The sequence below is a fragment of the Callorhinus ursinus genome, unplaced genomic scaffold, assembly GCF_003265705.2.
Source record: "Callorhinus ursinus isolate GAN/ISIS: 27379988/994484 unplaced genomic scaffold, GSC_fseal_2.0 scaffold25, whole genome shotgun sequence".
Taxonomy (NCBI): Eukaryota; Metazoa; Chordata; class Mammalia; order Carnivora; family Otariidae; genus Callorhinus; species Callorhinus ursinus.
Genome location: NW_027397087.1, coordinates 37321895 through 37347735, shown reverse-complemented (window position 1 = coordinate 37347735; position 25841 = coordinate 37321895). Strand labels below are relative to the sequence as shown.

General features: G+C 39.5%; 1 protein-coding gene across 9 annotated transcripts in view; it reads right to left on the bottom strand.

Moving 5' to 3' along the window:
• The window catches only part of NEO1 (neogenin 1), a 240133-nt gene that overhangs the window by 18497 nt on the left and 195795 nt on the right, over positions 1–25841 (bottom strand). For 5 of the 9 annotated variants that reach the window (XM_073877334.1, XM_073877342.1, XM_073877340.1 and 2 more), the window contains 12 exons: positions 25165–25214; positions 24091–24238; positions 20138–20248; positions 18857–19051; positions 16198–16293; positions 13332–13555; positions 13111–13249; positions 10850–10957; positions 9156–9350; positions 7556–7588; positions 4432–4500; positions 1385–1532 (listed from right to left, as the gene is read on the bottom strand). In XM_073877334.1, coding sequence (XP_073733435.1) covers positions 1385–1532; positions 4432–4500; positions 7556–7588; positions 9156–9350; positions 10850–10957; positions 13111–13249; positions 13332–13555; positions 16198–16293; positions 18857–19051; positions 20138–20248; positions 24091–24238; positions 25165–25214 — 1516 coding nt within the window. The remainder of the gene's footprint in view (positions 1–1384; positions 1533–4431; positions 4501–7555; positions 7589–9155; positions 9351–10849; positions 10958–13110; positions 13250–13331; positions 13556–16197; positions 16294–18856; positions 19052–20137; positions 20249–24090; positions 24239–25164; positions 25215–25841) is intronic. The other 4 variants (XM_073877335.1, XM_073877339.1, XM_073877336.1 and 1 more) reach the window with 3 other exon arrangements.

The following is a 25841-nucleotide window of genomic DNA, read 5'->3' as shown; positions in this document are numbered from 1 at the left end:
ATTCTCTACTTGGCTCTGTGACTCGAGAGGTTGAGTTAAATGACCTCTATCTGCTTTACTTGGCAACCCTGCTCCTAGCTTCCGACGAGAAACAGGCACGAGACTGGAGAGTAGGAAGTGTTTTTACCCTGTCCCCGCCCTGTGGGGCTAGAGGCTGGCAGAATCCACATTCCTCCCAGCACCCCCAGCTCCTGTCAAACCTTCTCCTACTGCTTCAGACCTCTGAACACAGCTCTCTCTTCTTCAGGAAGACCTCTTGCCCTTTCAGGCCTACGGGTGACAGTGGCTTATCATGGCTGCTGGGCCTTGAACGTCTCTGCCTCGTCTCCTAACCCCACCTATGACTCTGTAAATGGTCCCTTCATTAAACTTCCTTCCACCCCTCTTGAGTATGCCTGTTTCCTGCCAGAACACTGACCCACATTTACAGGAACAACCATTCTGCATTTCCCTTAAAAATATTTAAAACATCACTTTTCATGTACAGTTAACCCTTGAACAACATGGGACTGAACAGTGGGGGTCCACTTACACGCAGACTTTTAAAAATGTTTTTATTTAAATTCCAGCTAGTTAACATACAGTGTAATATTAGTTTGGGGTGTACAATAAAGTGATTCAACACTTCCATACATTACCCAGTCCTCACAACAAGTGCACTCCTTAACCCCCTTCACCGATGTCCCCCATCCCCCCACCCACCTCCCCGCTGGTGACCATCAGTGTGTTCTCTAGAGTTAAGAGTCTGTTTCTTTTTTTCCCTTTGCTCATTTGTTTTGCCTCTTAAATTCTAAACGAGTGAAAAGTATGGTATTTGTCTTTCTCTGACTGACTGATTTCACTTAGTAATACTCTCTAGCTCCATCCATGTAGTTGCAAATGGCAAGATCTCCCTCTTTTATATGGCTGAATAATATTCCATTGTATATATAAATACTGCATCTTCCATTTCCCCCCTCATATCTAGGGTTAGGGTTGGGGTTAGGGCCAGCGTGAGGGTATGTACCTAATATCCTGCAATTCAGAGACCTCTCTGGAGGGTTACAGTTATCGGTAAGAATACAATATATATACATTTTGTATATAATATACATGTATTATACATATATGCATACATAACATATATACATATATAATATACAACACACAAAATAGGTGTTAATCAACAGTTTATGTTATCAGTAAGGCTTTCTGTCAATAGTAGGCTATTGGTAGTTAAATTTTGGGGGTCAAAATTTATATGCAGATTTTTGACTGCATGGGGGGGGTCAGCACCCCTAATCCCCACATTGTTCAAGGGTAAACTTTATCTCTTTGTACAACTCCAAATACAGAAGTCACAGAGGAGCAAAAGAATAGATAGCAAAAATCATGGGCTCCTTACTTTTTCTGGTGAGAGGTGGTGCGCCTGGTGCAAAAGACAGCAATGACCACAACCACCACAATGGTGACAACGCCAACTGAAACAATGATGACCAGCAGCATGCTACTGTCCAGGGGAGAGGTGGGGCTTCCATGTGGGCTGTTACTACCTGTAGAGGGAAAACCAGTACATTTGTTAGTGCTTGAGAATTCCAAAAATGCATCCACTCAAGAGTATGGAAACTTGATGTGAGAGTCTCTGTAATATACTCTTTGCTTTGGATACAAGTGTCTCATGTAGTCTACAGAGACAAGTTGATGCACTATGTACAGTTCTTAACACAGTGCCTTGCACAAAGCTGGTGTTCAGTAAAAGCTTCTCGAATTATACTGAACATTATACTTGGACAAATAAAGGGTCTGCCCCTCCCCCCCCGTGTCTTATGTTATATTATGCATACATTTGTCTTATAAAGCACCATTTGTAAATAATTTAGTTTTCTGACTTTCAAAAGCATTTTAAAAATGTACATTCACAGAAAGCTAAAGTTTTCCCCCACATACAGATGTCTGAGATCACAAAAACTACTTGAAAAATACAGTCTGCTTTTATAAATATAGTCTTTGCAAAGTTAATTCTCTTATTCAGTTTCAGGGAAAAGTAGGTCTGTACATATGCATTAATTTGACAAATATTTACTGAGTAGTTAGTATGTGCCAGGCATTGTTCTAGGTACTAGGGATGCAACAGTGTACAACAAGGATGTGACTGCTGGGGTAGGCGCAGAAAATAAACAAATAAGAAATTATTAGTAATAAGTGCTATGAAAAAAATAAAAAGAGGGGATATGATACCATAGGATAGCTGATGTCTTTCCTTCCAGTTATTCCCTCTCTCCTCTACAATAGTCAGATCTGTACAATAATGGATGGGCTGCCTTACAAAGTAATGAGTGTTTAGTTTCTAGAAGTGTTTAAGAAGAATCATTCTACCAGTCTGGGAGACTGTAGAAGAAAATTCCTAACATGAAGCTATGGCTTGGGAATCTTTTTTTAGAAAAGCTCCTAAAGTGATTCCTAAATACAACCCTGGTTTATAAACTTATGAACTAATTCAAAGTATACTTATTGTGGGAACCCCTTCCATAAAACTGCATTAGCTGACCTTCCAACTTCTGATTGTATGATTTTTATTGGCTACATCTAAGCACAGCGCTAAATCTGGGCTGATTTAGGAGGGCTTAAGAGCTTATTCTTCCCCATTTGATTCAATCATATTTATTCCTCATTTCTGAGAAAAAAGTAAGCAGATAGACAACTTAAACTGTCCATACCGACCTTTAATAATACATTTTTATATTTGGGAAAGACTACAGAATTAGGGGCCAATAAAATTAGACCATATTGGGGCTTTACATAAACCTTTTATTAACAGCAGTGCTGAGTTACTGGGTAGGGTATGTGGCGGGGCAGGCACTGCAAATCAGAGGCTGGGGAGCTGGGGTGTGGGGATAGCAGAGGTGGCGGCGGCAGCTCTTTCCAGAGATGAATTCCCACTTAACTGCATTTGACCTCTAACTTCTGAGAGGACCAAAAGCTCCCATGGAAGACAGAGTAGGAATGACCTGCTGTGGGAGCATGTCCTGCCGGGGACATTATGACAGGCCACTACTGAAGCCTCATCTGGACTGCTGCAACAGCTTCTTAACCACTCTCTCTGACATCATCATCTCAGCCCCAACTCATTCTTCATTCACCAGAGTAATAACACTTGGTACTCAATAAATGGAGGTCACAGTTCGCCCGTGGTACAAGGAGTCTTACACATGTTATGTGCAGGATGAAGCTCACATTTCGTAGCTATGGTACCTGAGCTTTTGGCAGGCTGGTTCTAACCTACCACCTTCTCTAATGTGAGAATCCCTAGCCTGTCTCCAGGCAGTGTGATCCCTGGAGAGAGCCGGCTGTTTTTTGCTGCCATGCATTTGCACGTGCTGTTGGTGTTTCCTGAAATGTTCAACCCCCCTGCCCCGTGACATTTAGCCATCTTCCACGCATCCTTTCATATCTGGGTCAGATACCTCCTCTTCTATGAAGCTTTCCCTTTTCTCTGTCAGCTGCTTTGTTACTCCTTTTGCTTCCATACATAGCCTGTTATATAGAATCTGAACCTTTATAAACACGTGTGAATGAACGAATGTATAAATGAAAGACAAGGAAACAACTGCTCTTCTCAGAGCCTTGAATATTATACTGTGGACAGCACATAAATATAATACACACATCCCAGGAGGAAAAGCGCAGAGTCCTAGAACTCAGCCCAGGACTCAGATTCCCACATCTGGTACAGAACCCCAGGCCTTTTAGGCTGCGTGTGATAGTGGAAAAGTCACAATCAGGAGTCAGAGATCTGGATTTTGGTTCTAGGACTTTCATAATTAGTGGGTGGATCCAGGCACATTACTTCTCCACCACTGAGTCTCTTAATGTATAAAATGGGAATATCTGTTCTCTGAGCTTCAGTGTTATGAAGATCAAATGTAATTTCAGGTATGAAAGTAACTTATAAACAATGAAGTTCTGTAGAGAAGTAGGTGCCATCATTAAGGAATTAGAAGGCACCAGCTCTTAAGCTGGCTAGGAGAGTGGGAAGAATTTTTTAGAATTCCCAAATTAAAACACTGTGGTAAGCAGTGTGGGGAGAAAGTCATGATTCTAAAGCATTTCTTTGGCTTGTTCTAGGTGATGGATAATTCTATTAGAGGGTTTATTTTTGAGAGCAAGATTCTAATTCTTTTCTAGAGGCAGACAGTGGGCAAAAGACTCATTTGTTTAGAATTAATCTTATTTTAAGTTGGCTATGTGGAGAAATAATTTTATTTATGGATCTTATAATGAATGAGTTTGCAGTAATTCAGCAAACTTTTGCCAGAAAATGCCTAAAGGTAACTACTAAATAAAAGGAAACAGGTTAACCCACCACAAAGAACCTACAAAAGATATTTCGAGATTCAAGCAGAACCATGTCATGCCCACAGTGGGCCAAAAAAGCCATAAGAAAGACTTTACCACTCATTGGAGGTTTGTAGTCGGATCCTAGGTCTGGCAGCCGGCTTCCTTTTCCTGCAGATCCTGAGGCTGAAGGAGAAGAAATCATGTCAGTAATGACTCAAGCCACTGGTGTGATGAGTCCACTTCACAGCTAGTGAGTGTTTTCTACAAAAAAATATTTTCAGTCTACTCTGTCCATGAGAGAATGAAGTAGCACATAAACAACAGGGGACAAAATAAGCTATGCAAAGCAAACTAAGGTATAGCTTTCTATGCAATGAGGCATCTGAAAGGCTGACACTCTCGGTCCACGGCTGTATCTAGCATGGAACTAGACTGCCACTTACTGTTCATAAGGTGGGAACACACCCATTTCTCTCGCCCAGGAAACAGTTCCTGCAAGACTGCTCAGAGCACTTATGGCAAAAGTAGCTTCTCTCAGAAAAGGAACCAAGGGATCAGTTAGGTTGGCTTCTGTATTACAGAAGTGGACTTTTCCAAAGGACCTGGCTACGTTGATCTCCTAGTAGGTGTCAGTAGTGTTTGGATTTTTTCCTCAAATTATGAAGTTGCCTTTTCCAATATAAAGATACCCTAAGCAGTAGCAAGAAGACACATGGAAGTTCAAATCGGGTTCTCAGTTCCTGCTCAGTTACCCAAATACCCAAGAATGGAAAAACAAAGTCTCCCCTCTTGTTGCTCACTGAGGACACTCTCTCCTAATCCACTGTCATAAAATACAATGAGTAAGGCTGCCGATCTTAGGCTTGGGACCATCTCACAAACAGATTTCATAAAACCAAGGATCAGCTTTTTAGTAATCCATATTCTTGGTCCTGAATTTTGTTCACATTTATAGAAAAAGCTGCTTGGGTAAAGCAAATAAAAGGAACCCTTTCCCAATATAGCAAAGGTATTCATCAGTCCAAGGTTTGGATTCCTCCTGAAGAAGTCTGAAAGAATTGCAAAGTCAAAGCTGCTCCTCATGGTTAATACAGCACACTGCCTTCACTTGAATACTGGCCTATCACGTACTTGACTTCTGGCAAGTCATTTATTATCTTTGGGTCTCAGTTTCTTCATCGTAAAGCAGCGATAATAATGGTATCTACTTCACAAAAATGTATTGAGGATTAAAAGGAAACTTACTCCTATAAAATATTTTGAATACTGCCTGACACATAGCAGTTGTTCATCAAATATTAGCTGCTATTATTACATACATAATAAATCTTTAGGGAAGAATATAACCTTTCCCTTTGCAGAGGCACAGAGCATGAAGCTTCAGAAAACACTCATAAATAATTATTTCTACAAATAAAGCTTGACTAGAAATGCATAAAATGTTTCTATTAAACATTACAGCCAATGTCAAGTACTTATATAAATTATCAGAGTTGGACTAAATGAAAAATTAAATTCTGAATATGTCTATATATAGTTCATTTAACAGAATAAATATAGAGATGAGAACAATGTTTTCTGTTTCCAGAAGCTCAAAACTCCCAAAGTAACGGAAGTTGTTGGGTATCCAAAAGGGCATATTTAACTCAGTCCCCGATCCCTTTTCTGTTGTCCATACTTGTTCCTTTATCTCCTTACTTCCATGGCCATCATTGTTCCCAAATGGCACACACCCTATGTTAGGATTCCAGTTGTTCTTTTCACTGGGATGAAGTCTAGTTGGAGGAGATGACTTAGCCCTTGTAAGGCTCTTCAGACTTAAGGGTGCTTATTTTTCAGGTAGCCCACATGTAAGCCCAACTATCATATTATGTAAATAATTGCCAAAGAATATACTTTGCCAATAAACTGGTTGGTTTAATTCCTCTATTTCCCAGCATTTTTGCTTTTAAATATAACCTATGAAGAAATTCCAAGGATTAACCAAACACCAAAAAGAACTATGGGTAAAGAATTTTAAAGGCCAGAGGTGTGGTGCAAGTAAGACTTGCACTCTGGCTTATCCAGTGAAGTGTGGGAAAAACAATGAGCACATTTATACTCTGTGCATACACAGTATCGTTATTTTTCTGTTCTCACACTTAAGTCAAAATGTCTACCATCACTAGGGCGCCTTACACATATACACAAGCACATTTGCAGTTTTTCCAACATACAACAAAAGACTGAGTGCAAATACATTTCCAAAGCCCTGAAACATGCAACCTCAAGTTCTCACCTTTCCTTGCCATTAACAAGATCCAAAGACTTTTTCTTTCTTTTTCTTTTTAAAGATTTTATTAAGTAATCTCTACATGCAACATGGGGCTCAAATTCACAACCCCAAGATTAAGAGTTGCACACCCCACCAAGCTGAGCCAGCCAGGCGCCCCAAGACTTTTTATTTCTAAAGGCTACTCTTAGACCTTGAAAGCAACCATCAACTTTACTTCCATTGCTCTGAGTATAGAAAACAGATACCAACTCTAGCTGACTCCCCAGAGATGAAAACCACAGTCCAGTTACCTCTCCACCATAGCAATAACAGTGGAAAAACTATGTTGACAATTTCGAGAATGGTGACACTGAAGCCTGTACTTCCTAAGTTTCCATTTTAAATTGTTTCTCTTTTAAAACAAGCAGATATATTTAAGGGAAGAAACAGAAAAAGAGCTCTGAATTAAGCTTATTTAACAGAATAAATAGCACTAATTTTGTCACAGATGATCACACAATTCAGTAGGGTAAGTCTGTAGATTCTTGGTGAGGGGAGGAAAATAGGGTATTTGCTGAATTTGATTACAACTTTTCATTTAGTAATGTAATCCTAGATACAAATACGACAAATTGGTATGCTTGTTCTCATACTGGTCCAAATGCCTATCATTGTTACAGAATTTCAGTATCTTAGCACAGAGGACAAACTGGCCCACACTTAAGGCCAATGTACAGCTGCAGAACTCCGTTTACTCTCCTCAGTTTTTCCCCTGCCTATTTAACCCCTAAGTCAATTCCCCAGCTTTTCAGATACCCCAAGTGCCACAAACATGGACTCAACTCCACTTTGGCCAATGAATAATGTGGGTTTTAACATATAGGACTGATTTTCAGGAAAAAAAAAGAAATAAAAACAACAAAAAGCTAATAAAAATAGGTCACAAAAGAGAGGAAAGGAGAGAGAGGCCATCTACTGATTTACCTTGATCATTAGGCATTTTATCAGAGGAGTCCGCTAACAGGCCAAGCACAGGGGGAGAAAAAACAAGAGCAAGGATCACAAGCTTTGAAGGTGGGACAGGCAGAATTTTTAAAGGAAAAAAAATAAAACCCCACAAACTTCCAAACAAATTGAGTCTTATTTTCAGTACTAACAGAAAAGAAATCCATATATGGTTTCCACATTTCCACAGACTCAGTCCCCAACTAAATTTTATTCCTAGGCTCACTTGGTTCAGTACTTTACCTTCACTTTCTTATCTAGAGTTTTCTTCAAAGCTCCCCTGTTAGTGTCTTTCTCTCTACAAAGGTCCACGAATAAGCCTTTCAGGTTAAAAGCCTGCATGTGTGTAAAGGGAATCATCCATCACAATAACATGCTATTACTCTACCTGAGAACCAAGAGAACCACATCTGATCTGACTGGTAAAAACTCTGAGATCACTGCAATCCCTCTGCCTTGAACAGCCTTGTCTGTGATACGGTTAGGCCAGTAACCTAGGCAGCACTGACCTGGTGGTCAATGGGTGGGCGAGGGATCATTTTGAGACAAATGTTCACACTGTGGCTCATAAGCTCATCATCAGGGCTTCTTTTTTTTTTTTCCTAGGCAAAGAACTTTATTAACCTTGTTTCAAACTTTATTCCCAGGCTTCTTCAGCTTAATTAGCTGCAAAGAATGAACTGTGTATAAGCAAAAACTGAAAAGAGCTGCAGTGTCCAAGGGGCTTGGGCTTAAAAATATTAGAGATCTAGATTTTATCAGATCCATGAACAAAATTTTAAAAAGCAGTCATAATATAAAAAAGCAGCTCCCAGCAACTTCTTCAAGTTTTATGTTCTTCAGAAGTTGACTCAATTCAGTTTGCTTCATTCTTGGAAGCTTCATCAAAATTCTCCACAAGATCTGGAACTTCATCATCATCATCCTCTCTGGTAGCAAGTGGTGCTTTTCTATCCACAGATTGTTTGGGCAGAGCTTCAGCCAGTCTTCTTAAACTAGTCAGACTGTCTGCACCAAGTTGGTTTAAGATACTGGGTAGCATTTCTGTCAGCTGCTTTGTCTCAGCATGGCCTGTAATGGTGAAAGTGTTCGCTGCCAGTGATGCCTGAACTTTGGGGTTGTTAAAGTGGAGCACTGGTCCTTGGTTTGTGAACATATTCACTTCTTCAATACCAGAGATATTGTTTACCCCTAACTTCTTTAAGAACTGAAGTTTTTTATCATCTGCTGTAGCCGTTCTATGAACCACCTTCTTCTTTCGGCGAGCAGTTCCTTTCCCACCAACGCGCACTTGTGCTTGCAGTTTGGCGAGTTTCTCCTGGTTCACGATAGTTTCTTTCATCTTGTTGGAGTGGAAACCAACCGCGCGGGGGAATAGGGTTGGCGCTATGGGACCGCGCGGGGGAATAGGGTTGGCGCTCAGTGGGTCTCGGGCGGACCAGCTGAGATTAGGTGCACACACGCGGGGACCCATCAGGGCTTCTTATAGTCTCCATAGTCTCTATATGCTAAAGTGATATGTGCAAGCATTGCCCCACTAAAGAGACATAGAATAAAATGCTGTTTAGTGGAGATTTACCTTTAGGTGTTCTGAATTGGACAGCTTCAGACATGGGCCCCATGCCCTTTGAGTTTCGGGCTTGGATTTTGAAGTAGTACGGTGTGTCAAGTGTTAACTCTTGTATCTGGTGAGTCAGCCTGTTTCCCACAACAGGCTCAATAACCCAGTCGTGTATCTCCGCATTCACATCCGTACTATAATATATGATGTAACCTGTCCAAACGAGGAAATGAGAAAAGATATCTTATTCCTGCCTTTTCTTTTCTTAAGTCAATAAAGATATCTGTTATAGCATATACAAGTAGAGAACCACTTACTGATTAAAGACCAACAGTAGAATGCATTCAAAATGCTACACTGAACATCATAAAGAGAAAAACCACAATTTCAACAGTGCCAGGTTATAAGTTATCATCTGTATCAGTAGTTGAAGCAATAAAAGTAGTTATGATAATAATATAGGGTTGAGAACTCTCAGAAGCTAAGAAATATAAGGAAAACAATCCAATCATTTCAACATCTTAATATTTGAATAATGTACCCATCAAGGGTCTATGATTAAAATAATGCACTTTTGAAAACCAACACTGGCCCAACATGCTGTTTAGCTCTCTGCAATGTGATTTCCCAGAAGAAAAACTCCTGGGAGACCTGGGGATGTGGGCAGTACCTTTATTAAAGCTCTCCCAGACTTGAAGTGGGTGAAGTCACAGTGAAACATCACCTGCTACTCCCACCAGGGGGCACTCAGTCTCCATGTTTGAGGCAAGAACAGACACCCACATGCCTACCTGACCTACACAGCCAAAAATGCACTGACTGCATCATTACTGGTTTTTGAAGACAAAATAAAATGTAATCCAAGTCAAGTCATGCTTCATTCTTTTACAGAACAGGCAAGTTCAAAAACCTAAAAAATGACACCAGGGATTTATGGGAAGAAATTCTAATTGAAAGTTGAAGCAGGACAATATTAAGACATGCTTTCAGTTTCCTTATTCATACAAAGGAACATCAGAAAGCAAACTCCTGTTCCTCAGGATACACCTACATGGAGCAGAGGTTCCGACGAGAATAATTAACAGCTAAATCCCAGGCTCTCAGGCTTTCCTCCCTGATAAAGCTGAGGAAAACATAGTGTCCTCTACGTGGAAAGTTCTCTGGAAGTCCAAGGAAAAATCCCAGGCCCCTTCAAAGGCCTAGGCCAATTCAAACTTCTAACTCTAGTGTTAGAGCACAGGAAGCTGAAGTAGCAGGCCTGGGGGAAAAACGGAATTAAAAGTCTAATGAGCTTTTTGGGACTTCAGGTTAAAAGAGCTGAATCTGTATTTACTGGGTACTACCCTGTAGAATCAGGCAGGGTCTTTAACTTCCATGGTGATCATCTAGTCAGAGGCAGAGAAGAACAGCTTTTCTGATGAAAATAAGTATGTCCAAAAGGTCCCAATGTAGCCAAAGACTGTCTAATGTAACAACACCCATCAGATTTTCACTCAGTGAGTCAGAACAACCAACTGGCAATTCATGTTTACGTTAATATGAGCAAACAGCACCCCCCTGGTCCACTTTCAAGGACCATCATGACTCCCTGTGCCTCATAAAATGATCAAGCCAACCTCTGGACTCCCACTTCTCCTAACTACACAGTACTGGGCTGGAATGCTTCTGCATGACTGGAACAGAGAACAGATACACACTCAAAGGCATCTTACCTGTAATTTTGCCATTGGCTTCTGAGGGAGGTTGCCAATTTACAATTATGGTCCTAGGTTTTCCCTCTTTACTCACAACTGTCACATCCTTGGGTGGAGAAGTAGGAACTACAAAATAATAACACTTTCAATAATTCCTGTCCATTCCAGTTTCATTCACTATTTCTGCAACCCTTTCCTTTTATAAGGTGCAATAAGAAGTATAAGGCAAAAAAGCTAAAGTCTCCTGGCTTCAAAGAACTCATAGTCTACATGTAAACAGATCCAATAAAAAGAAGAATATGCCAGGGCGCCTGGGTGGCTCAGTCATTAAGCGTCTGTCTTCAGCTCAGGTCATGGTCCCAGAGTCCTGGGATCGAGCCCCGCGTCAGGCTCCCTGCTCCACCGGAAGCCTGCTTCTCCCTCTCCCACTCTCCCTGCTTGTGTTCTCCCTCTTGCTGTCTCTCTGTCAAATAAATAAATAAATCTTTAAAAAAAAAAGAAGAAGAAGAATATGCCAAGTACCAAAGAAAAAACACCATACTATGAGGATATAGAATTGGTATCTTGGGCTGGAGATCAGGGATTTATAGGGTTCTTAGGTAAGGAAATCAAAAGACCTCTGTAGTTAGTTACCAAGTATCTACATTATACCAGGCATTTTATAAATAGTACTTCACTTAATATTTATGGCAACTCGAAAGACAGTTGCCACTATCCCTGCTTGATAGAGCAGGGCATCGACAATGAAAAAAGTTATGTAATTTGCCCAAGATGACTTCCCCCCTCCCCAAATTTGGATTATTTTGTTAGAATATTTTCAAGTGTAAAATAATTTTCTCTTTCACTTATAGTTGGCTCTCCAAACAAAATATAATGTTTGAAACCCCCTATTCCCTCAAAGAATAAATGAGTTACAAATTGCTGTTTTTATTTTAAGTTTGCACTGTCAACTATTTGAGATTATTGCTCTGAAATGCAAAGCTGTTATGAAACAACACCAACAATAAAAACAACACTGCATTTCTTTTATTTCCATGTTATGGCTAATAACTTTTAATGTACTAGTATAGAAATGAGCAAATTAAGTACATCCTTAAATTTACTCTTCTCTTCCTAAAATACTGGAATCTTCCTAGCATACAATGGAAGGAAGCCTGGTGAAATGAAGACATCCTAAGAAAATACATAATATTATTTATTAACTAATGGATTGGAATGAAGCAAAAAGATATTCTTAAAACTAGCAAAGAAAGCAAACTCAAGGTCTATTTAAACTTTTATGCACTGTTATTTCTAAGCTCTCCAGATCCAACCCCTTTTCTCTGTAGGAAGTCCAACCAACTGTGCAGGAGACAAAAAGACATCAGGGCCAGGCCCAGTCTGGAGAGACTTGATTAGCGCCATTTTTTCATTATTTATATACAGGAGAAAAAAGCCATAGGAGGCTGGAAGGGACAGAGGCTCCCAATGGTTACACATATCCCCATGCTAGAAAAGTACGAGAGGTAGAGGGCAGACCTACAAATGAGCAAAAGGCAAACAAAATCTCAAACTTGGATACAAGCCTGCTTTCCCCTTAATTTGCTAGGTGTCTTTTATCTTTCATGTTTACTTACAGACAAAATCCCTTAGGCTGCCCCAATGGGATTTTACCAGATACTAACTGGTTGTAAGAAGGCTGCTGGGGCAGCTTTCAGGTTCCCTGGTAAAGGTCTGAGGCTCTAGCAAGCATGGCATTGGCAGAGGCTTGGTGAAGAGCAGGTCGCTTCATTTTTTCTATCTCAATTTAGCAATAAAGCAGGATTAATAACAGTAATCCTTTACATCTACACAGTGCTTTCTCATCTGCTCATTTTACCTTACAATAACCCTATAAGGTAGGAAAAGCAGATATTATTATCACCCCTCTTCTGCAGATGGAAGAAATGATAGGCTGGATGACTTACTTATGACTTACACAGTCAGTATTTGGTTGACCTGGGATGGAACTCAAGTCCCTTGATTCCTAAAATCTAGTATACTTTGCATTCTATAATCCCATTATTTGCTAATGTTCTTGTTCAGTGATGAAGGAAACCTAATTCATCAGCTGAAAAAGCAAACACTGAACTCCAGCTGTGCTGCTCACTACGTTCTGTAAGTGGGTTAATTCATGCCCTTGATTCTTTCCTTGGGTAGTAGAAGCAGGTGATGAGAAGTCTCATGACTTGGAATGTGGCCCAGCATTAGCTGGACTTCCACTGGCTTTCACGTCTTACAAAGATTCAGACAACACATACCAAATTCAAAGGTGGTCCCATGGGCTGTCATACTCCATGTGCTTGATCTTCGACCTTTGGTCACCATCACAGAGAATTCATACAGTGTATTTGCTTTTAAACCAGTCACCAAATAACTTAAAGTTGTTGCATTTGCATTCTGGAAGCATAAGAATCAAGAACTTTAGAATTAGGAAATATTAAGAGCTAGATTTTCTCACCTAGAGCAAATGTGCCAGTACCTTGTACTTGGTGTTTGCTGGGATGTTGGTTTTCCATCGGACTGTGTAGTACCGGGAATCTGTAATCTTCTGGTGTTTGGGCAGTGAGTTGTCCGCCCATGTGATCCTTATGGTGTCATGACTCAGAATGGAAGCCTGAACTCCCACAGGTGGCATCATGGGAGTGGGATCTGGCACTGGAGTGTATGGAGCATTAATAACAAATAAATCAACTTCAGAAGTGTCTGGGTAAAAAGTAATTAAAAAAGGGAAGTGGCATTTTAACATAAACAAAAATAAAAGAAAAGGAAAATGCAGGGTAATATAATGGAATGAAAGGTGAGAAATGGAGAAAGAGAAAGAGAATCCGGAGTTAAAAGATAACCACCATTCATTAAAAAGAATATTTCCACTTGTGTTCTTTCAGAAAAAATTTGCAGGAAAATGTCTAGGGAAATAATTAACTATATTCTCTATTGTATTCTCTAGGTATATTAACAATTGATAATCCAATGATTACATTAACATATTCATACTTGAATTTCTTTAAATTACTTGAAAATTCTATCTCCTTTCCAAAAAGGATTGTGAGAAGATACAAAGTACTTTTAAAATCAAGGGTGTAATTTCAGAACAAGCAACACAAAGCTCATGATCTGTTTTGGTATTTTGATGAATGTGACTGAATTTTGGGGACATGGCTTATCAATGCAGGTCAATGAACATGTGAGGGTCCTATTCTCAAGCCTGAGTCCTGAATGTCAGCCAATGGCAACTAAGCCTGGCCTTGGTTTTAGGGTTATCTGATATCCACACAGGGTCCAGTTCAGATCTGCTGATGTCCTGGGTCTAAAAGCAAAATGGCTCACATCCAAATAAAGCAAAGGAACTCAAGGGCATTACTCTTCCTGAGGAAAAGGTAGGCTGACACCATGAGGGAATATCTGCTATGCTTTCTCCAGTAGAATCAGAGAATAACCCACCTAATGAATCCCAATCAGTTACGTGAAATGACATACTTATGGGTCCAAGTGACAGCCTTTATGAACATTAGAAATCAGAATACTTATTTGACAGAAAAGTCTATACTCATGTATGTCCTGTGCCATATGCAGCTGACACCTTCTCTAAGCTCAGTGTCAAAACAGAGGTTAGAATATGCACCAAGGACCATGAGCCCAGGACAATACAGTAGGATCCACTGGGCTTTATCAACTCTTGGTCAGGTTTTCTAAGTACATACATATTGATTTATTTTAAGTTAAGGTTTTAAAATGGGTTTCCCACCTGGTTAAGGAGAGTGGCCCTTCCTGTAACTCAAAACCTGAAATGGCATGAACCTTGTTTATGAATAAGTGCCAAACTAATGTAATAGTCTCCATTTGTGTATTTCCTACACAATGAGGACTAAAGTAACAGAGGAACAGCATACATTATAGTCAAGGGCTTTGTTCAAAGATCAGGAAACAAACCAACTAGTTATAGAAAATGCACCTTCAGGTGCAAAAATCATTAGACTTCTTTGAGAAATTTTTTTTATTTGTAATAACTCTTGGAAAAGATAACAAGGTTACATGACTTAGGAACATTTCCTTGTATACTTCTAACCAGAAGGCTATATTTTTAAGTGACATAAGAGAAAATTTCAAAATTATAGGCTAATTTAAGAAAGTAGCAAACCACTTATTTAAATATTCTTTTTCATCTTACTTTTTTTTCCTTTCTGGAATACCAAAGCTCTTTGCAAAAGAACTTATAAATTATAAGCACACAGGAGAAGACAGGACAGAACTACCAAACATGTAGTGATGATGCTGGTCTTATTAAGTAAAAGCATTAAAGAAAAAAGGGGGCAGAGATGATCTTTTTAAAAAGAATAATGTGAAATTTGCATTATTACACAAAGTATCCAGAAAATACAGCAGGCAATAGAGATACACAGCTCTGGAAAACAAATGGGGAAAGAGCATTTCTGCAAATAATAAATTCTTGGGTTTTCAGGACCCTTTAGAAAAATTTACAAGTCTAATATATTTATTTCAATAAACTTTCTCATTCAGCCCTATATTAGATGTTTTATCTACAGAAATTTTACATTATATGACAACTAATGTAATGTTTTTATTACAAAAAACAATATTTTGGTCTCGTTTGTAATAAATGTACAGTTGATCAAATGGATAGTACAACTGACTTTATACTCTTTATATAAAAAGCAAATGAAAAGCAAATAGAAGAATACCTTCCCAATCAACTCAGGTGACTAGTAAAGAAAATGCTGGATTCACTGATCATACACATTTATTGAGACCATTAGTAACCTATCTAATTCCTCCAGAGATACGGAGACTTGTTCATTTTTTTCACTCATTTTGGTTATAACTCCATGACCAAAAGATGAAAATCATTTTTTTTAGGGGTGTGGAGGGGCAGAGGGAGAGGAAGAGAGAAAATATTAAGCAGGCTCCATGCTCAGCGCGGAGCCTGATGTAGGGCTTGATCTCACTGCCCTGAGATCATGACCTGAGACAAAATCAAGAGTCAGATACTTAACCATTAACCATACTTAAGCCCACGCAGGTGCCCCCCAAATCACTTGTAATTCTCTCAAAACTATAGTTTCTAGATCCCAACATATTAAAAATATGTGCTACATTCTACATGGAATTATTTATATGAATGACTAGATTGTTAGCATTTTCTAAAAAGCAAAACAGAAATTAATGGAAATTTCCGTGTTGAAAGCCTCTTTTCCTATATGAAGCCTGCAGCCCACGCTGGCATATACTTTCCCTTTCACTGATACCTATGGGACAGACATCATGCCAACATTCCACATAAGCTGCTGGAAAAAATGCTGAAGACAGAGGCGGACAGGATGGCTTACCTGTGTGAGGTCTGGTCACAGCGCTCTCATACAGGGGGATGCCCTCACCCACGTTGTTAAAGGCTTTCAGGGTTATCACATAGTGAGAGCTGGGATCTGAAGGAAGGAAACAAGTGAAAACACTTAGGAAAACATTCTCCAGAATTTAAAAAATTCAGGGCACCTGGGTGGCTCGGTCGGTTAAGCGTCTGCCTTCGGCTCGGGTCATGATCTCAGGGTCCTGGGATCGAGCCCCACATCGGGCTCCCTGCTCGGCGGGGAGCCTGCTTCTCCCTCTCCCACTCTCCCTGCTTGTGTTCCCTCTCTGTGTCTCTCTCTGTCAAATAAATAAATAAAATCTTAAAAAAAAAAAGTCAAGGGTGACGATGCATGATCTTAAGTGCAGAGAAAGGAAAGAAGATTTGAAAAACATTTCTGTGGGATTCCTCCAGGGTGTGGGGAAATGTTGAGATGGCAGCACACACAGCACTTGTCTACCTCAAAACTATGAAGGTTTTTTCCTGTCTTCTTCTAGAAGTTTTATGGTTTTAGTTCTTGCATTTAGCTCTGTTTTTGTGTATGATGTGAAATAAAGGTCAAGGAAAGTTCCCTTTCTTTCTCATACAGATATCCAATTCTTCCCACACCTTTTGCTGAAAAGACTACACCTTCCCCACTAAATTATCTTATTGTGTTTGTCAAAAATCAATTGACCACATATATATAGATCTATTTCTGGACTCCATTCTGTTCTATTGATCTGTAACACCTACCTTTGCACCAATACCACCACAATGTCTCAACTACAGTAGCCTTATATAAGTCCTGGAATCAGGTAATGTGGGTCTTTAGAAGACATCTGAAGAATTGTTGAAAAGATCTGATTTCTCTTTTTCAAAACTGTTTGGTTATTCTAGTTCCTTTGATTTTTAGAATTAAGTTTATCAATTTCTATAAAAAAGTCTGTCAGGATTTTACTTAGAATTGCACCGGGGAGAACTGTCATTTTAATAATATTATCCGATTCATAAACATGATACCTCTACTTATTTAAGTCATCTTTAATTTCTCTCAGCAATAATTTTCTAATTTCCAGTGTATAGACCTTGTACATATTTTTAAAGTTTATCTCTAAGTATTTCATATTTTTTGATGCTATGTAGGTACGACTTAATTTCAACTTCCAACTGCTTATTGTTAGTACATGGGAATATAACTATTTTTGTATATTAAATTTGTATCCTGTGACTTTGCTGAACTCACTTATAGTCTTAGTAGCCTTTTTTATAGATGCATGAGGATTTTCTACCCTGATAACAAGGAGTGTGTATAGTGTTCAGATATTGGTTTCTAAATGTCATTTTCCATAAAATAAACCAGCATTCCTTGGAGAAATGACTGATTCAAGGGCTAAGGGTAGGAAAATATCAGATGAGCCTACTATATCTTACTGTGTCCAAAAGGAAGAAAGTGCTCAAAGAAAGATGGAAGATGTCAAACAGAGGAATCAGTCATAGGCTCCCATTCGCCATTCTTTCACTAAGGAAGAGAAGGAAAGCTCTTCTTTATCAAAGAATGCTGATAAATGTAGAAGAAATAATAGAATTAGAAATTCACTTGGGAAACACCACAGTAATAACTGTTACTAAAGACGCTAAAACTAGTGAATGAAAGTTTGACGAGAAATAAGATGTTTACAAAGACTCAAAGTATTTCCCCCACAAAGTATTTATTAATTCTGAAGGAGAAAACAATAACTTTAGGGAATGTAGCAGATACCCTCTGAACCAAGTGATTAAAGTTAACATCACTAGCACCAGACTTTCATGTGCCTCCTGATACGATGTACTGACAAGAACACAATGTATGTATGCTATTCCTTCCAAAAATGCATAAGCTGAGAGTACTGAGGAAATATTAGGCAAGTCTAAACTAAGAGACATTCTATAAAATATAAATGGTCTATACTTATCAAAAATGTCAAAGTCATAAAATTCAAGAAAAAAACAAGGAACTGTTCTGTATCAAGAGAAAACTAATGAGACATGATAACTAAATGCAACAAGTGATCCTGGACCAGAAAACAATGTTTTTCTTTTGTTATAAAGACGTTAATGGAGCAACTAGTAAAATATAAATAAAGTCTAGAGATATTGTCTGAGTGTTAATTTGTTGACTTTGATAACTGTACTGTAGTTATATTAGAAAATTCCTCATTTTTAGGAAAAGCACATTAAAGTATCAGAGGGTGGAGGGGCATCCCATCTGTAACTTACTCTCAAATGGTTCGGTGAAAAAATATATATGTACAGGAAGACAGAGAATGATAAAGCACATGTGGTGAAATGTTAACTTTTGGGGACTCTTAGTGAAGAATATATAGAAATTCTCTGTACTTTTTTTTTTTGAGAGGGAGAGAGAGTGTGAGTGGGGTGGGGGAGGGGCAGAGAAAGAGGGGAGAGAAAGAATCTTAAGCAGGCTCTGTGCCCAGCACAGAGCCCGACCTGAGATCATGACCTGAGCCAAAATCAAGAGTCAGACGCTTAACCAACTGAGCCACCCAGGCACCCCTCTTTGTACTATATTTTAAAGTTTTCTGTAAAAATAAAATTATCATACAATCAAATGTCAAAAGAAAGAAATCCCATATGCAATTACTTCTTCTACTTAGCATACATACCCAGATTTTCAATGGTGTAATAGCGCTGTTTATAGTCCACTTTGATGGTCTGGGCATGAGGGCTGCCAATGCCATAACCAATGGCATAACCTCTGACCACAATGTTCTGATTCTCTGGAGGAGTCCAGCTTACTACAATACTAGTGACCAGTGGCCGGACGTGAAGAGAACTAGGCACTTCAGGAACACGAGTTTCTGGGAAGGAAAGTAGAAAAGCAAGACTTTAGAATATTTACCATCCTTGGGGCATAGTGTTTAGCCTCCTGCCAAATTATTTGGGGCTAAGATTTTTCCATTATGCCCAAGAATTCACAGAGAATCTGTATGTGTAGTGAAGTATGGCTCATAGTTTTACTATATTCTAAGAAGAAAGCAAAATCCAAACAGCCTGAAATACAAGACAATGCAGTATTAATTTGGAAGGGAAGACAAAGAGATCTAAGAACCTCTACCCAATGGAGGGAAACAAATTGCCTTTCAATAGTTATTCATTCCTCTTGGTCTCACATCTGAGTCCCAGACTTACCTAGGTGGAATGAGAAAGGCATAAGACCAACTAATTAGAAGCCTGTTGTCAACAGATGATCAAGTATCACATTACAGCAATTGTATCTATTATTTACTCCCCTGAGTAATATAAGTCAGAAAAAAGGAAACTTTAGAATCACATATTGATTTAAATGGTGGGAGACTAAGAGGCTTAAAAAAGGTAGCAATTTATAGTATATCTTTCAAATCCGTTACTTCAAAGCATAACTTGCTATCTAAATTTCAAAATTAGCAAACCAAGAATGAGAATAAGGACCCAGATCTTTTGTCTCCCAAGTGTAGCACCTGTGTGTCATAAAGGCATATACACAGCTGTATAAAGGTACTCACTGAATAAAGAGGTAGAAAAAGGGCAAGGTGTCCAGGACTAAGGGAAAAGGAAAGCTGTAGCTGAAAAAGGTGGATTGATGTGGCTCAGTGTTAAATTTCAGATCATTCATCTATTCAGTGGCCTTGATAAAAAACTAGACTTAAAGCACCTGTACATTTTTATTTGTTCTGGTCCTGCTGAAAGGGACAGGTCGTAAAAGCCACTGGGGTGGGGGTGAGGGCGGGGCGGGGGCAGCTCTCTAGGAGACTCGCTGCATTACAGTAATGACAGCCATGTAATACGGTAAAGTGCACAGACTTAAGCCATAAACGCCCCCAAATTTGTGGGTTTCCAGTTTCACTAATTTGACTACAGTCAGTCAGTACCTAGCTTCTCCCAATCCTGTAGATTGTTGTTCTTACCATCTAAGTCACTTTCAAAAGTTTCAGCAGACAGCCAGTCAGTAGCCGGGCCTGTGCCGTTGACTGTTAGAGCAGCCACTCGGAAATTGTACTCAGTCCCCCGATCAAGACCTGAGACCCAAACGACAAAAAAAAAAAAAAAAAAAAAGACAAGCTGAAATAAGAGTCTGGAAAACAAAAGATTAACAACTTCTCATTGAGTATCTCATCCACCAAATCAGTACACAGCTACTATCTTGATGAAGTTTCCATTAAAGTTAGAGGGCACAAGCAATACATCTCCACAGCACAGCCGAGCTCCCACATCTCCAGCAGAGGCTGAAGCCCACACATTCAAGAGGGAAACCAGTGACCAGAGTTCCCAGGAGGTTACAGATCCTTTTTTTTTTAAGAGCTTGAAGGCCCCTCAGAGATCATTTAATGTAATCCCTTCATTTTGTTACTAAGGAAGCTAAGGTCAAAAAGAGGTCAAGGATAATGAAAGAGTCATGACAATGGAACAAAGTCAGTTGGTCTCAGAAGGACACCCAAGACGGAAAGGAATTAAAAGATGTAATTCCTGCTGGGTTACCTCACCTCTGTTCTCTCAGGCACCCCGTAGCAAGAGTAGGCCTACAAATGAATATGGCTTACAGATCTATTTCACAATAGCCTACCTACCTATAAGTATATACAATAAGAGGAATAAAGCCTTTCTTTTATGCAATTTTTCATAATGACTATGAGTAATAAATTTACCAATGTACTGAAGGCAACAAAAATCCACATGTAAAAGTCTACCCTACAAAGTAGAGCAACAGCCAATAACATGGTCAGCTATTCAGATAATTCATGCATCCATTTTTTTATGTTAAAACACATAACAAAATTTACCATCTTAACTATTTTTCAGTGTACACTTCCCGTTTATACATCTTTAGAGCACTTACATACTAGATATTGCATTACATCTTACAAGGTTATGAGAAATGATCCAAACCTCCCCATATTGAAATATTGGGATCTCTAGCCAGCAGCATTGTACAGAAGGTCTAAGGAGAGAACCAGAGAGAGAGAGAGAACGTGGCCAGGATGCAGGATGGCTCCGTTAATGAATCCTGTCACGTGGTGAGAGAAGAGATGGGAGGTTCTGTTCTCAGCAGGCCCATCCTGAAGCTGTCTGCCCACAAGAAAGCAACAAGCAAGGCAGAAGGAGAAGCCACATGGCTGGGCCCAAGTCAGTTTACCCAACACCTCCTTGCCTACACTGAAGCAGAAAGTGCCAGAGAAGGCTGTGCATGTGTTTGTACTGTTAATAGACAAATAACATGGACTACTGGCAGACATGGCTCAACTGAGATCCTGAAAGAATTCAACCAAATTATCATTCCCTCCCCTCTGGGGAGAGTTAGAATGTAAGACAGCAAGCAAGAGGTGGGGGGGGGGGAGTGTGTGCACACACATGTGAGCAAGAGAAGCATGTGTAAAAAGGCTAAGAGTTCCTTTCCTCCCAGGTTACCTACAGAGTTCATAGACTCAACTAGGGCCTACAATTCATATTATAAAGATATGGCAGAATGTGTTAAGTTCCATAAGTGGTGTAGAATGAAGAAACAACAATTACTTCTGGCTAACACGGAGTCATGTAATTTGTGGTTCAGGACAGGATCCTGGTAATCCATATTGCTCTCTGATGCTTATCAAGCTTCAAGTTAATGCTTCAAGAGAGCAAAGATGTCCATTTGTGCTCACCACTGTATACCTAGTACCAGCACACACTAGTACAAGTTCAATAAAGTCTGTTAAACAAATGAATCTAAATATGATTTTGAAATGCAATGATTTTCTCCATAAAGAAAAAGCTATTTCTACCATGAAGATGATTATTTTGCTTACACATCAAACGTTTCATTGAGAACATGAACAGCCTCCTCATGGTCCAGGACTATATTCTGTTTTTACATTATTAGCAACAAGAACAGTACCTGGTATACAGGTACTGTTATGCATGGGAAATGTTATCTGTATTTGGAGTCAAAGCAGCAACTGTTTTTTTTTTTTTTAATTTTCAATTAGCCAACATATAGTACACATCATTAGTTTTTGATGTAGTGTTCAACGATTCATTAGTTGTGTATAACACCCAGTGCTCATCACCACACATGCCCTCCTTAACACCCATCACCCGGCTACCCCATCCCCCACCCGTCTCCCTTCTGTAACCCTCAGTTTGTTTCCCGGAGTCCAGAGTCTCTCACGGCAACTGGTTTTTAAGAACACACGAGACCAATTGCACTGTAATGCTCCTTTAGTGAGATGTCTCAGCAACACCACTGCAACCATGTGTACTCGCTGCAGCTTAGAGCTCTGGGGTTCATGTGAAGAAACTCAAAGACTGAAAGCTACCCTTGGAGACAAACATTCACCTATTTTGAAACAAGTCAGTCCCATCTTTGAGGTGAAAAGTAAGGAGAAAAGCTTGCTGGATTACCAGAGTACAAGTTTTCACTGTCAGTGACTCACCTAATTCTTAGAAACTCATCCCACTAAACTTTTTGACCCCAGATCTTGGTTCTATCAAGAACTTGACCCCTGGAGGCATAGGAAAGTGGCTGATGTCAAGCTTCTCTACCAAGGAGGGGGCAATGTAAGGGAAGCTGAGAGCTCCCCAAGGGTGATGAAATTCATTCTCAGGGCTTAGATAATGATGTCAATATCTCCAATTCTTGCAGTTTTCTTCTACCAGCTCTGCTAGGAACCCCCAAAATGGTTTCTTAGGGGCATCTATCTTTATTCTTTATAAGTACAGTCCCAATATCCAAAGAGCAAAAAGCACTTCATCTTCTTCCCATGCTTCTCCTGCAAAGCCAACTGGCCCTTGCAGAGCCAAGTCTACTCCCCCTACTGGGTGAAGGAAGAGGGGGCTATTCTGTCATCTATAGAGGAAGCCCATATTAGAGATGCAGTAGGGCCCATTGTTACCTAATATGCCACTTGCTCTGCTGCACATAAAGGGAAAACTATACAAAAGGAGCTATCCTGGACAGAATTCTCTAAAACTTTATCATGTAGCAAGAAAGATTACTGCACTGCTATAGCTATTCACAAATGTTTCAGGCCACATACACGAGGTATCAGTGTTATAAAAGTCATTTTGTAGACCTCTGTAGACCTTTACAGTAGATATTTGGCCTATATAGCTTTGTTTTGCCTTGTTTTGAGATTGCAAAAAACCAATACAGACTCAGGGTGGTTCAACTTAATATTTTTTGACTTTACAGTGATGCAAAAGCAATATGCATGCAGTAGAGACCGCACTTCAAATTCTAAATTGTGATCTTTTCCCAGGCTAGAGATAGGAGGCACAATCCTCTCTTGTGATGTTGGGCAGGGGCAGTGGCAGCTCCCAGTCAGCCTTGGGATCACAAGGGTAAACTCCTTATACACTTAGAACATTCTGTTTTTCAATCTCAGTACAGTATTCAATAAAATACATGAGGTATCTAATAATTTGTTATAAAATAGGCTTTGTGTTAAATGGTTTTGTCCAGCTGTAGGCTGATGTAAGTGTTCTGAACACATTTAAGGTAGCCTAGGCTAAGCTATGATTTTGGCAGGTCAGGTGTGTTAAATGTATTTCTGAGTTAGGATATTTTCAAATTTTGATGGGTTTATTGGGACATAACCCCATCGTAAGTTGAGGAAGAGCTGTATATATACATTCAAAAAAGAAAATGTGGAGAAAACACAAAACCACAAGTAAAGAAATAAAACTCAACAGCCAGAGATGACAGAACCTATTAGATTGTGTTCCATTAACTTTTATGTAGTCAGAAGTAGACTGAACCGTTACGAATTCTTTTGAACTGTTTTCACTTTAAGTCAACCACTCAGAGTAGTCATTAGACGAGCATAACTCAATGCCTGAGAAAGATGCCATCTCCTAGTTTTCACCCACACGCAAGGCAGCTTACCTTCAATCAGTTGAGACAACTGTGTCCCAGTTACCAAGGTCTCAGTGACATCACTCTTTCGGGAGGCCTTTCGGTAGCGAATCTTGTAGCCAGTAATCTGACCATTTTGTGTGGCTGGAGGAGGTGGCTGCCAGTGAATCACAATACTCTGGGAAAGACAAAATTATAGGGAAAAGACTGAATATATCAAAAGCTTGGTCCTGTTTTCTAAGTTACTATCCTGAATTCACTGACATAAGGCAGCAGGGTGCAAAGACAGAGTTTTACTTAGGGATCACTCAAAATTATTTTTAATTTTAAAATCCTCAGTGATTAAATGGGAAGATTATATTTGCAGGCAGTATGCTCTGGGCCCTTATTCTCCTCGGTATTTAGACATTTAGGCAAAAGTCTCAGAAAAGCTTTAAGAAGGAAAATATAAGGTCAAAGGCACATAGATTAGGAAGTAAACTATGGTTAGGTGTAAGGTTCTCTGCTATCTCCACTGTGGAACAGCTGAAATTAGACAATTCTGCCTAAAACTCTCCGAGAAGGGAATCATTAATTAATAACTGGTTTTTAATTAAAGGACAAGGATTCCCATGGTGTTTTTTGAAAGGACTGAGTGTCTCAGTTGTCAATGTAGCCCAGAAGCGGCTTTGGGCCTTGGAGAGGCACACATGGCCTTCAGTGTACAGTGGACGTGGCCAGGAGGGAGTCTGAGCCTATGCACCGTTCTGACGGATGTCTACCTTCACTTCACAGTACTAAGGGGCCACGGTATCATAAACAACTTACCTCTTTCCACCTCATCACCAATGTTCTGAACTGTTAAGATCTATTATGTCAGGATTTGCAAACTACAATGTATCTGCAGAAAGACTAACGTAATCTTGGCATCAGAGAAAGGCAATAAAATTAAACAGAAAACACGGAGTCGGTTTCTAAGTCCAGCTTTACTGGCAGGTGTAATATCTATGACACCTTATTTCTCTGCTTGAGTACAATTCTTTTGATATAGAATCTCCCTCTCTTTTAAGTCCTTCTGAGACTTATTAGTATGCCAGTAAAAATGAATAGCAATATAAAGTTTACCTTTGAATTTCTCACTTCTAAGGACAGATTCTGAGGAGCAGCACTGGGAACTGGACAGGCAAAAAAAAAAGAAAGAAAATTTTTTCAATCACCCACATACCACTCCATCATGTGATATTCCTGACCAGACTTTACACAAATGAGCATCTCAAACACAATTATGCAACTGAAAGGTCTAAACCTAGCTGCCAATGCCCTCATGTTGATAGCAGTACGTGGATAAGGTGTGGCCACAGTTGATTCACTTAAAAAAATGAGACACATTCTTATAAAGCATCCATACCCAAGTCAGGTTGCACCTTTGGGAGGTCAGATACTTATTTCAAGGACATGACAGTGACTCTAAACTTTTCTAGACCCCAGGTACATTCTGAACCTTCAACATATTCTTTTTGTGTGTGTTTGTGTGAGGTCTTTTTTTTTTAAATTTTTTATTGTTATGTTAATCACCATACATTACATCATTAGTTTTTAATGTAGTGTTCCATGATTCATTGTTTGTGCATAATACCCAGAGCTCCATGTAGAACGTGCCCTCTTTAATACCCATCACCAGGCTAACCCATCCCCCCACCCCCTCCCGTCTAGAACCCTGTTTGTTTTTTAGAGTCCATCATCTCTCATGGTTCATCTCCTCCTCTGATTTCCCCCCCCTTCATTCTTCCCCTCCTGCTATC